Source organism: Ailuropoda melanoleuca, chromosome 6 (assembly GCF_002007445.2).
Source record: "Ailuropoda melanoleuca isolate Jingjing chromosome 6, ASM200744v2, whole genome shotgun sequence".
NCBI lineage: Eukaryota > Metazoa > Chordata > Mammalia > Carnivora > Ursidae > Ailuropoda > Ailuropoda melanoleuca.
Window position 1 is genome coordinate 18,068,242 of NC_048223.1, and position 14,016 is coordinate 18,082,257.

The window sequence follows — 14,016 nt, forward strand, 5'->3', positions numbered from 1 at the left end:
CCAGAAAAGTGAAGGTAAATTCAGTCTAGAGTCTTCAATTTTTTCTAAAACATTTACCTAGTGAAGCAATAGTAAAACTAATTTTATTTTACTGGGTAACAGCATAGTATAGTAATAGCATTTTAAGAAATACAATTAACCCTGAATTACTTTCAAGCCTCTAAACTCAGAATATGCTTCAGAAGCTCTCTCTGCTATTTGTAGTAAAAAATGCTTCAAGTGCTGCAAATTAACTAAGATAAGATGGACTAAAGTACAACTATAAAAGCCAATTAACTGTAAAAATATTGCACCACAAAGCCAAACAAAGTGACTTTTGATTTTGCAGGTCATTAGTTCCTTTTATTAGTAGGCTTATGAGAGCAGTCTATACCTCAAAGTAATTATGGGGTCAATAGTTTTTTTCTAATATGCATTTCTGATTTCCTACCATACATAATTTTGTTTACTTCTGCACTGACCCCATCACATGCACTAAACATACATCCACGCATTTCCTTCTGACACACACCCTTTGTCATACACTTTGATGTAATTCTCAAACTTGTGACCCACAATTTTGCTCACATTGCCACCTCTATTTTTTTTTTAAACCAATTCAAACTGCCTTCAATCCTTTCCTCTATGGTTTTAGCACATGCTGGGTCAATTCCCACTCTAAGTAACTTAGTAGATACTGGTGGCTTTAAGTACTGCTACCATAAATGCTAGTCACAGTGAGAATGAGGATTGGCTAAAAGACTACAGAGGGATTCTGTCACTTCACAGGTGTTTTCCTACCAGTCATACAAAGGGGTGTGTGTAGATGTGTTGTTAATGTGTATATGTATATGTGGGGATTTGAGGAGGGGAGAACAAAAGTTTCATATATATTTGTTACCTATTCCCTTCCTATTTCTAGTGCTCTGTAACCAAATATGGGCAGTAGAGTCTCTGACAATGAAATGACTTGGCGGCAAAGAGAACTATACTACTGAGTTCTAGGTCTTGTGAGTTTCTTGAAGGAACACAGGTAGCATGGGGTTTTACATTTCCATGGTATAATTATGGGAGGAAGAAGAATGATATCAAGAAATACAGAGATGCTTATAAGGTAAAGCTGTGGCAGGCAGCCTGGGGCTGTGGCAGGGGCCCAAGTGGAAGAAGACTGTGGATAAAAATGAATATTTAGAAGTCACTGACTTATTTGGGCCTCTCAGTGAAACATGATCACAATGCAAAAGATGCTGAACTGTTAATTTTCAGAAGCCATTTAGAAGGTCATACAAGTCATTAAGTGAATAACATTAATTAGGTTCTATAGAGGAATGGCATCACAGCCTACCTCCCAAATTTGTCCTTTTTGTTGAAGTCTGCACCAGTATTCAGCAGAAGGTTTAGGCACTCCAAATTCCTATTCAGGGAAAATACAGTTAGAAGACTTAACTGTCAATAATTTCGTAATGACATTGGTAGCATGTTTTCAAATGAAGATAAAGTGAATAAAATGACATAATTTATTTTATAAAAAATAAAACATTAAAATTCATCGTATCTAGAATTTTAAGAAGTTATGTATTTACATATTGGCATGTGGATAGGAAATAACAAATGAATTATGTTGTCACTATTTAAAAGAAAGTTCACACTTGTAAAAGAGTTCCTGAGAGTCAGTTAAGTGGCTGCCTTAGGCTCAGGTCATGATCTCATGGGTCCTGGGATCTAGCCTGAGTTCTTGGCTCCCTGCTCAGTGGGGAGTCTGTGTCTCCCTCTGCCTTCCCACGCCCCCAGTCCCCCTTAATGCTCACGCTCTATCTCAAATAAATAAAATCTTAAAAAAAAAAAAAAGAGTTCCTGAGAGTTTTTAGGAACCTTTAAAACAAACTTCAAACAACATGCTTTTAACAGAATGGTTTAAATTTAAATGGTTTTTAATACTAAATTAAAAGAAAATGGGTTAAAAAAAATCAAACCTGAAAATGTTCCAATTTGCTTTCCCTTATCTTCTCCTATACTATAAATGCTTAGATGTATCCTCAGTTAAAATTACAGGGAGTATGGCACATGCATAGGTCTTTCTGTACTTTAATTTTCAAAAATCTGAATATCATTACTACGTTACACTAGAAACTGTGTGACTGCCACATAATCAGATAGTTGTATTGTCTTTTGTCCCTCCCTCTGGAGGTCAGTAATATGGAAGCTGGGTTTCAACTGGAAGGTTCTTCGGTGACCTTGGAAGAACAAGATGACCCAGTCACATGTTCACCATCCATCTCTGCATCTGAGACTGGCCTAGTGGTAGTCTTGGTTCAATGTACTTCTCCTCTGAAACCACTGGCAATTTTTAAAGAATGATTATTGTAATAAAATTCTTGCCAATTTTGTTTTTGTTAAGTCACCATGAATTAAATGGCCTATTTTAGATTTAGGACCTAACTGATCAGAAACATTAGATTAGCAGCATGCTTCAGAGACCGAGTTTTAATTGAAGGTAGTTGTTTATTCAAACCAAGAGCCTAGTTTCCCCTAGCAGTAGTATTTAAAACTTTGTCCAAAATTTTTCAATCTCAAAAATTTTCTTTTTCCTATATATTAGCCCTGAGTAGAGGCAAGACATAAACAAGCATTGACGTTTTTCCCCTCTAAAATTATGATTAAAAAACCCTAAACACCTTTCAAAGAACATTAGTATTACTCAGAACATCACTAATGTTTTGTTGCTCTCATTTGAGGACATATATTCATTTATCCAGAAATAATTTTCTCTCATAGAAAGCAATACTTCCTTTTACAGTTTTGTTCCACCTCCCCCACAATACTTCCCTTTACAGTTTTGTTCCATCTCTCCCACTCATAATTTATAACATAGGTGGAAGAAGATTTAGAAAAAGCAATTTCTACTAGTCTGGACTTTCTTCTCCCAAACCACTCCTATTATGGTTTGTTTTCTATTTTGAGGCAGCCTAATAAAGAGAAATGAAGATAAGAGAAAAAACTGACATGACCAGCTACCTTCTTCTTAAAAAAGTAAAAATTTTGTTAACATACCCTCCAGCTGCAGCTGCGTGTAGACAGGTCCTGCCAAAATCATCTGGGGTATCTATATCAAATCCTATAAGAATGAATACATCTTGTATAGTATCATAAATAAGTCACTTCACATTAAAGTACTATGTCAAGAAATGTCAAATATCACATGCTCCCCGATCTCAAACAAAACTGAACTACAAATAAGCACAAAATTATTGAAAATAGATTTATAATGTACAATAATACCAAAAAAAAATTGCCTCTAAAGGACTGAGACTAGTTTTAGGATAAGTGCTGGAGTACTTGTTTAAAAGCCATAGGATGCAATGGAATATTATTCAACAATAAAAAGAAATGAAGTACTGATACATGCTGTAATATGGATGATCCTTGAGAACATTTGGTTAAGTGAAAGAAAAGACCACATCTTGGGTGATTCCATTTCTATGAATTGTCCAGAACAGGCAAATTTAGAGACAGAAAGTAGAGTAATGGTTGCTTAGAGAGGGGAGGGAGGAAACGAGGAACGACTGCTAATGGGAGGATGAGGATGCTCTAAATCCGACTGTAGTGGTGCCTGGGTCGTTCAGTTGGGTTAAGTATCCGACTTTGTCTCAGGTCATGATCTCAGGGTCCTAGGATTGAACCCCATGTCTGGCTCCCTGCTGAGCAGGGAGTCTGCTTGTCCCTCTGCCCCTCCCCTTCGCCCTGTTCTCTCTCTCAAATAAATAAATAAGATCTTTAAAAAAAAAATTGACTGTAGTGATGGTCACATACCTCTGAATATACTAACAGACACTGAACTATATGCTTTATATGGATGAATTGAATGTAAGGTGAATTATCTCTTAATAAAGCTGTTTTTAGGGGCTGCCTGGGTGGCTCAGTCAGTTAAGCATCTGCCTTCAGCTCAGGCCATGATCTTGGGGTCCTGGGATGGAGCCCTGTGTTGGGCTCCCTGCTTGGCAAGGAGTCTGTTTCTCCCTCTGCCCCTCCCTGCCGCTTGTGCTCTCTTCCTCTCTCAAATAAATGAAAATCTTAAAAAAAAAAAAAAAAAGAGACACAAAAACTGTTTTCAAAAGAAGCCATATGTGCTTTACTACCTGTGGATTATTAACACTGAGGAGAAATTTTAGACTTCTTTCATAGATAAATGGGTTTGTGAATACTTGTGGACATACATACACTTTTAATAACTTAAAGCAGAAATAACTAAAAAAAAAAAAATCATTAAGAAAAAACTCAGAAGTATCTGTCTCACACAATATGTTAATTTTTACCAAAACTTACCTATAATTCTTTCAGCAATCACGAGTATTAGTATACAAAATATGTTCAACTTTCTTAACACTCTAAGAAATAGACTATCATTTAAAATCAATTAAATTATATATACTCAGTAATTCTATGCATTTAATAAGGACCACAGTTTTGTAATATTTACAGAAAGGTATAGATCCTGTTTTGTTTCAAACTGACTATGATTATTATATTATAATGCAGTAATCAGATATGGTATAAATAATTTCACAAACCTGGAAGATAATAAAGAATGGCTATCAGCTCCTGAAAAGCATGCAAATGAAGATATTCTGTTTCTAGACATAAGGAGATGATCCAAGAAAACTACCATTCAATGAACAGAAACTACTCTAGAAATATTCCATACCCCATTCCCCAACTAACACACAGAAGGAAATCCTGGAAAAATAAAACCCTTCCCAGATGTGAAGATAAAACTGCATCTTAAAATTAAAAAAGACCCAACATCTTCTAAGAGGGTTTAATGAATGATTCACACTTGGACTTATCTACAGTTTTGGAAAAGTAGGATAAAGAGATTGCATTAAAATGTGGAGGGCTTTGGGGAAACAAAAAAAGGAGACTCAGTCTACAACGGTTCCACTTACCAGAAGAAAGAAGTTTCCTGCAGCAATCTGAAAAACCACTTAAGGCTGCCAAATGGAGGGGGAACATTCCATGTATGCCACGCCTGAAGCATAAGTAAGACAGTAACCCTCATTATAATATAATAATACAATCATTTAAATAAATTACAAAGAAACTAGTTAAAGTGGAAAGATAATTAGATGAGTCAAAACTTTTAACATTTTGAAGAGCAATTTGGCAAAAGGCTGAAGGTGGGCACAGCTTATTTATTATCCAGCAATTTTCTTCCAGGAGCAGAATTTTTCAATCTTGGCACTTCTGTCATGATGGACTTTGTTGATGGTGGGGGTGGGAGGGCTTCCCTCTGCACACAGGATGTTCAGCAGTGCCCCTGGACTCTATCCAAACTAGATGCCAGTAACACCCTCCTCCCTAAGTATGACAACCAAAAATGTCTCTGGACATTCGCCTAAGGATGTGAAATCCATTACCACCACCCCCCACCCGCCGCCGCCAGTGAGAATCATTAACACAACACAGAATGTTCAAGAATGCTCACTGCAGTAATTTTTGTAAAATTGGAAGCAACTTATGTGTGCAAATAAGTAGAATGAATAAACTATGAAATCTTTATACAATAATTAAATTTTATAAAATGAATGAACTACAGGTATTTGTAGAAATGTGAAAAAAAGTCCAAATTTATATCTACATATAAATCTAAATCAAGAGGTTGCAAAAAAGTGTATAGTAGCATCACAATTACAGAAAGTTTAAAAGGTTTAAAACATGTTAATGAATATATATAATAAATGTAATAAAATGTAATAAAAATATAAAGACACACATAGGAATGATTAATTCCTAATAATTAATTTAAGTAGGGTGTTTACTTCTGCAGAGCATGCAAGAGAATCCATCTTTCAAACAAAATCTTTACAGAGAAACTTTAATATATAAAATAGACAAAGTGAGCTGTTTTGACCAAAGCAGGGCACCAAAGATCTACAGACAGTATTACCTGAATGAAAAAGGAAAGCATTCAGTATATAAACTTTTTTGGGTCTTCTATTTACTTTTAGATGAAAAATAAACGGATCACAACAATGAAAAGCTCTGACTAAAACTGCGTATTATTCATAATCTAGAATTCACTGCGGTAAAAAAAATATACTACGCTGGCTTACCAAATGAAATCACATTAAATATCTATTCTAGCACATTATCCACACAAATAGGAAAAAGCTCAAGCAATTAGTACCATATTGGGCACAAAATCCATGCTTCTACTTGAAATTTCAGGAAAACTGCAATTCCCTTCCATCTGTGTTTCCCTGTCACCACAGCTATCAACACTGTGGTAAGTACTTACTTTGCAGTGTCAGCACCACTTGTAATAAGAGTGTTGATTAGCAGCTCATGGCCGTACCTTGCTGCTATGTGCAAAGGGGTGTTTCCATTTTTATCCTCACAGTCGATTACAGCTCCTGCAATAAATAATGTACTATCAGATGCTGGACTATATTAAGATCAAGTCAAATCTATTACATGGAAAGTAACATGAAACACTATTCAAGCATAAACTAATGGATATAGTGATTTAACTAGGTTTCATTCAGAGGACATTTATTGGCCACACACTGAGGTTACAGATTTTACACTTAAAAACAATTTCGTGAACTAACCATAAGCTTTTAACAGATTTTAAAATGATAAAGGGTTCTGGGGTCCAGTAAGTTTGGAAACCACTATATTAAAACAAAGCTAAACATATTTCTTTAGAGCAAGATTTCAGAGCCTTAACGCACATACTCTGTCCCCAAGATTGTATGCAATGCTTTAGGAATTATTGGATCATGAAAACTACTACTTTCTCCTTGCAAAACCGTAAGGACTACTAACAAACAATTCCTTGGAATATGGCTTGGGAAACACTAAAGAAATGTACCTAAGAGTTTTTATTGAAAGGTTTAGCTTGCCTAGTACTAATTCAAACGCAAAAGAGTACAAGTTCCAAAAATAAATCAAAGTCCTAAAAATAGTTCAAAATATCCAAAAGAGGAAAAAAGATAAATGCAACAGAGTTTTGTTAATGTACAATACAAATACATACTGTGGTGGTAAGGCAAAGTTTTCTATTTAGCAATGCTTAAAAAAACCCCACACCAACTGCTAGAGAAATTGTATTTATAATTCAGGTGAAACAAAACAAAAATAAATGAAAAACAAATTGTGAAAGATACATATACATGGCATTTTATACTCTTTATTATTTGATTTTCGTAAGATCTGAAATCAAATATTAAAAATACATAGACACTACAACAATTCCTTAATACCATTCATTTTGTGGATTTTTTACTATATTTAAGAAAAAAAACAAACAGAAATACTTTTTACCACTCTGGATAATAGTCTGTGATCTGGAGAATCTACCGTGGAGGGCAGTCATGTGCAGTGGGGTTTTCCCATCCTTGCTCTGAAATAATCAAATAAAAGAGATTTAAAATTATTACTATATCTGGCATATGTAACCCTTAGTTTTATTTTGAATATCCTCTTGCATCTTTATCTTATAAAACCATTATTCAAGCATTAAATTTAGCTCAAGCCTATGGAGGTAAAATAGCTGTTCAAAATTAGGAACTTTTTTTTTTTTTTTTTACGTGTGGGTATTATAAAGCACAAGTATACCAAAAAAAACCCCTCAATGCCTACAGTTTACAAAAAGCTCTTCACGGTAGGTACTGTGTAATCTTGGTATCATTCCTAGTACACAGGCGGGAAAACTGCAGCACAAGGATATTAATGATTCAACCAAGTCAGCAGCGGTACAAGTGGCATTTGTTTCCCACCTTTCAAAAATTTCACATTGCTCCAATTCTTTCATTCTAAGAAATGCTGAATCCCTCCTCAACCAAGGAAAAGTCAATGTTAGAATTAACTTCAACCACTATAAATCACTTTAAAAACTTCATTTATTAATTTGTTTATAATTACTTGTAATAAATATTGTTAGCCTTTTTCTTAAATTACTTAAAATAAATAATCATACTGGCTGGGCATGTGTGTATTTAATGTACAAACTCTGAAATTCTAAAGGACTCCGTCAAAACATACGTGACCATTACAAAGGAAAGAATCTGTTTTGCAATTCCTAATCCCTTAGCAATATTCAGCATATCTTGTGCATATATACTTAAAATTGAAATGTGACAAGTATCCCGAAGTTTACACTAAAACTGTATAATGCAAATCTCAAGAAATTCTCTTGTCATTATTATAGTGGAGTGTTAGACAAACTTCATAATTACCTATTGATGTATTTGATTCCATAACTTTACATTAATTTTTTTCAAGCAAACAAACTATCCAATTGGCAATTTATCTCATAGAATTTTCAAACCTTTGGAAGCAGTGAGTACACAGGAGGGAAAACAAACCAAATCAAACGAAACCAAACAAACCCAAGTGAACAAACAAGGAGGCTCTGGAGTCAGAATGACCTGAGCTGAACCCCGGTTTTGCCAGTTAGCACAGCAAGAATTAGGAGAAGCTGTCTATCTTCTTGAGCCTTCACTTCTCAACTGGTCTGCTGTATAAAATAAATATACTAATCTTTGTAAAACACCCATATGATATATACCAGTGTCTGTTACAGTCTATTACCGTATTTGGTATTTTTATCTAGGTACCAGTTGTACTTTCAACCAGAAAAAAACAAAACAAAAAGCACAAAAGCATTTTAATAAAAGGATTCCAGTTTGTAATGTTTTCTCAAAATGTTCCCTATTTAACATATCTTGATTTTTTAATGTTAATCTTTTACCTTACAAAAAAAAAGTAAAAATAAAAACTAAACTGTAATATAAATTTGAGTTCATAAAATGATGAAATGTGAAATTATAGCTAACATTTATATACATAGTAAGCACTATGTTTCAACCAGTTTTAAAACACTTCATATATATTAGTCATTTGCTTTTCAAAACCCTATGACATATGTATTATTGACCCTATGTTATAGGCCAAGGGGTTAAGAAATGTAACCAGGTCTCATAGCTAGTAAGTGAAGTCCTGTAGGTGGCTCTGGATTAACATTTTTGCCTTCTGCATACTTACTGATTATAAAACGTATTCCAAATATACTAAAAAAACCCAAAAAACCCCAAAAGATTCAGAATACCAACTGAAAAGTCCACTTTAAGACATGTTAGAAGGGGGAAGAGCACATTTATTTCTCTCTGAATTGCAGAGAGAATAGGTAGATTTTTAAGTCACCTTAATTAATTTTAGATCAAATTAGGAATTTCAAACAAAAAATAAAGATCCACCAAAATTCTAAGAATTGGTTTCACAGGTGACCACACATAGCAACAACAAGTAAGCCATGTACATTACTTTTTATGTTTAAATTTTAAATCAAATCATTTGGGGTATTTTATCTGACCAAAATTTATTCTTAAGAAGAATAAGGTAAAGTGGGAAAAGACGTGCATTTAAGTGATACAATCAATGCAGCAGGGCTCATGTTAATAAGCAAGGTTATAAAAACCAGACTTTTTAAACTTCATTCACTTTATCTCTATGTGGTACTTGTAAGACAGCCAATTTAAAAACCTATAAATAAATAACTGAGTAATTTCAAGCCTAAATTCACATTCCAATTTCTAGTCATCCACAACTTGATCAGGGACAGAAACACCAAAATGGAGAATGACGTAGAAAAAAACATGAAGCAAGGAGAAAGAGATGACTTGATAAGGAGAACATGAGGGTTACAAGTATAATTTTTTTTTATGATATAAGGCAAGTGTCAAAGCCTTATTAGCTCCTTAATCAAGCAACAATTTGATAGCCACTGATTTGATAAATATAGGAAATACAGGTGTCAGGAATGAAGATATATTCTTGAGTGAATATATATTCTTACCGGTTAAAAACAGAGTTATTAATAATTTTTATATAATTTCAGAGCTGAAAGGTACCTTAGAAGTCATTAACAGCATGGGAACTGTGTTCCAAAGGAACTTGGCTTTAAGATAACTGGACAACTGCATATAAATGGGATGTCATACATTCCCAGGCAAGATTAAGGCAACAGCCACCGCTGGGTGGCACAGCGGTTAAGCGGCTGCCTTCGGCTCAGGGCGTGATCCCGGCGTTATGGGATCGAGCCCCACGTCAGGCTCCTCCTCTAGGAGCCTGCTTCTCTCTCTCCCACTACCCCTGCTTGTGTTCCCTCTCTCGCTGGCTGTCTCTATCTCTGTCAAATAAATAAATAAAAAATCTTTAAAAAAAAAAATTTAAAGGCAACTTTTTAGGAAATCTATTTCTAAACCAACATCATTGGCTTGTTGCTTCAAATCTACTTAGCCACTGGAGTCAGCTATGTAGGCACTCACATATGAATCAAATGATATATCATCAAATTATATTAAATATTCATGTCTAAATGGCACTGTATAAAATAAATAAAAACCCTAATTTTTACCCCTTAAAGACAGCACTATAGAAACTAAAACATGTGTCACAGCTAGTGATATAGGTAAGCCATGATACTTAATATTTAAACACAATGATGATTTAATTATAGTCACTTGATCATAAACAGGTCTCATAGAGACTAAAAAAAATTTGGTTGTGATCTTTTGAGAAATGTTAAGATCTAATCTTCATTAAAAAATATTACTAGGCCTTTGAGGAAACAAGTAACAAATTTCTTTCTGCACAAGAGTTTAGATATTGTTCTACTCCCTGATTATCCAAACAGCAGGAATTCTTTAAATCAAACTGAGGAGTTCAAATTTGTTATCAATAAATTTTTAGTAATTATTTGATTAAAAAATAAACTTTAGTAGGTGATCTGAGAACTGGAAGCTTTAAATATATTTTCTTAGAAAAGGCATTTAGGAGCCCCTGGGTGGCACAGCGGTTAAGCGTCTGCCTTCGGCTCAGGGCGTGATCCCGGCGTTATGGGATCGAGCCCCACATCAGGCTCTTCTGCTATGAGCCTGCTTCTTCCTCTCCCACACCCCCTGCTTGTGTTCCCTCTCTTGCTGGCTGTCTCTATCTCTGTCAAATAAATAAAATCTTTAAAAAAAAATTCTTTAAAAAAAAAAAAAAAGAAAAGGCATTTAAACGTAATCATGTAATAGGAGTTCTTTATGATACCTCATGTCCTTTCCTTCCTTGGGTGTGATAACTATAAATTCTTCCTGTCGCTGAAAGAGGGCAATTTAAAGCAATGACCTAATCATAGATGGACTAGCTGCTACTGAAGCTGTCAGACAGGGTCAGTGGCATCACTAAAGGTCGCTCTAAAGTTTGGACTCCTTTCTCTACCAATCTGAAGACTGGCTCATGATACCCACAAAAGAAACTGAAATCTTAAGATTTAAAGCTCTGAAAAACACATTCTAAGGTTAAATGTTTTTACGAATCCTAAACAGTTCAATTTTATTTGTGGTTTTCTTCTCTTTATAACACAAGATATAGACTGGCAAATAAAGAATGAATGAATGAATACAGAAACAATCAGTGAAAGCATCCTGGAAAAATCAAAATGATGATTATACGTTATAAAGTACATTTATTTTGGTTCCAGAATTTTCACATATTTCTAAAATTCAAATGCTCATTCCTGAAAGTGAATGTAAGCAAAAAAACAAAAAAACAACTATTCCTTATATGTAACACATTGATAGCAGTCTTTCAATTTTTATAAAATTGAAAAAGGCTTTAAAACAGAAAAGCTGGAAGATTACCATGAACACCCATATACATACCACCTGGATTCTATCACTAGCATTATACCATACACACATCATAACGTATCAATCTTTCTATCCAGCCATCCACCCAATTAGTAGATGTTTTTCAAAAGTTGCAGATATGACTACATACTATCTCTAAACATTAGGGTTCAACATCAGTTTGGTTTGTTACCTCCTAAGGGAAAATTTACATGCAATGAAGTGTCAAATCTGAAATATACCACTTCATGAGTTTTGACAAATGCTTATTTATATTACACAATGCCTGTCAAAATACAGAATATTACCAACACCCCAGAAAGTTCTCCTCCATCCCTCTTTCATCAATCCCTCCTCACAGAGTCAACTGTTTTTTTGTTTAACTACAGAATCTGGAACTCCATATAAACGGAATTTCGTCTGCTCTAGAACCTTATATAAATGAGAATAATATGTATACTCTTGTGTATGGCTTTTTTTTTTTTAAAGATTTTATTTATTTGACAGAGTGAGAAAGCACAAGCAGAGGGAGTGGCAGCCAGGGGGAGTGGGAGAAGCAGGTTCCCCGCTGAGTAGGGAACCTGACTCGGGGCTCGATCCCAGGACCCTGGGATCATGACCAAGCCGAAGGCAGACGCTTAACAACTGAGTCAGGCGCCCCATGTAAGGCTTTTTAAGATTCACCTGTGTTCTTATGTCTATCAGTAATTTGTTCCTTTTTACTGCTGAATGGTATTTGTTACTGATACTGTTTTACTCATTTATTTATCTTTTTAAAGATTTTATTTATTTGACAGAGAGAGAGCCAGCGAGAGAGGGAACACAAGCAGGGGGAGTGTGAGAGGAAGAAGCAGGCTCCCAGCGGAGGAGCCTGATGTGGGGCTCAATCCCAGAACGCCAGGATCACGCCCTGAGCTGAAGGCAGAAGCTTAACGACTGAGCCACCCAGGCGCCCCACTGATACTGTTTTAAACAGCACACTCCTAAACACTACAGTATGGATTCTGATTTTATTTCATACCTTCATATTGACATCGGCCCCATTGCCTACTAGAAGCTCTAAACACAATGCTCCATGTGTTGATGCAGCAGCAAAGTGCAAGGGAGTAAATCCTTTTTCATTCTTTTGATTTACATTAGCACCACAGTCTATAAGTTCATTCACTACAACGTCTTGTCCATTATAGCAGGCTACATGAAGAGGTGTATTCCCATAGGCATTTGGTTCATTCATCTATTGGAAGAAAAAAAAAATCTCAATGTTAAAGTAGTCTTGCTACCTGCTATAAGAATGAGAGTTATTTTAGCAATGTTGTGGTTGCAGTCAAGCTATTAAAGTGAGAAACAGGGGTAAAGACACAGATAAGGCTTATAATCCTCAAGTTCTTTTAAAATAGTGAACATTAACAACAGCATTTTGGTGTCAAATAGATTTTGTACATTCAGGGAATATAATTTACACATGCAATGTCTACTTCATGACAAAACTGAATGATTCCAAGACAGAAATTTTAAGAAAATGAAAATAAAATAACTTATTTTTAAAGGTCTTCAAAATAAGGTAGTTATAAGAATTAAGAATCATGACAAATGAACACAAACTGAAAATTCTGAGATGTACTGAATAACATCCTTATTTTCAGCCTTTACATTTGCAGTGACAAAACGAAATAAAGGTCAGGATTTTTAAAAAATGAGCGGCATCTTTTTCTATTTCATTTTTCAACAAAGTCGGGCTCTAGATATTTTCCAGACTTACATGTTAACATTTTACCAAAACGAATGTGCTCTCCATACTGAGAAATAATTCTTGAGCAAGTTTCTCTTTTAATTCTGTTTCTAATAAATAAAACGGGTGAATACTTTAAAGTTTACATGACTTTTGCATAAAGGATGTGACCTTTGCCCAAAGACATGTCTGGCCCTGAGGGGTAACATATGGCATATTTGATAGGAGTGTCCTTGTTTAGGGGGGGAGCTGGTTACACTGGATCTTGGAGTAGGACTGGCCATAGCCAATGGTCTGCAGGTAGAATGTGCCAAAGCCACATAAAGCAACGATGTGATTTAGGGGTGCAGGCTTTGGAGCCCTCAGTTATCAGTGGACTTGGAGACTGAAATCAACCATGTGGGCAAGTGATCAATCAATGAATCACACCTTTGGGGAGCCTGGGTGGTTTAGTCAGTTAAGCATCTACCTTCGGCTTAGGTCATGATCCCAGGGTCCTGGGATCGAGCCCCGCATTGGGCTCCCTGCTCAGTGGGGAGTCTGCTTCTCCCTCTCCCTCTGCGCCTGCTTGTGTTCTCTCTCTCTCTCTCTCGCTCATTCTCTTTCTCAAATAAATAAAAATTTAAAAAA

General features: G+C 35.3%; 1 protein-coding gene across 7 annotated transcripts in view; it reads right to left on the reverse strand.

The window, feature by feature from the left end:
- Nucleotides 1-14,016, reverse strand: part of ANKRD28 (ankyrin repeat domain 28) — a 197,202-nt gene that overhangs the window by 30,561 nt on the left and 152,625 nt on the right. For all 7 annotated transcript variants that reach the window (XM_011219906.3, XM_034663654.1, XM_034663656.1 and 4 more), the window contains 6 exons: nucleotides 12,679-12,891; nucleotides 7,303-7,381; nucleotides 6,275-6,389; nucleotides 4,923-5,005; nucleotides 3,031-3,094; nucleotides 1,325-1,393 (listed from right to left, as the gene is read on the reverse strand). In XM_011219906.3, the coding sequence (XP_011218208.1) occupies nucleotides 1,325-1,393; nucleotides 3,031-3,094; nucleotides 4,923-5,005; nucleotides 6,275-6,389; nucleotides 7,303-7,381; nucleotides 12,679-12,891 (623 nt within the window). The remainder of the gene's footprint in view (nucleotides 1-1,324; nucleotides 1,394-3,030; nucleotides 3,095-4,922; nucleotides 5,006-6,274; nucleotides 6,390-7,302; nucleotides 7,382-12,678; nucleotides 12,892-14,016) is intronic.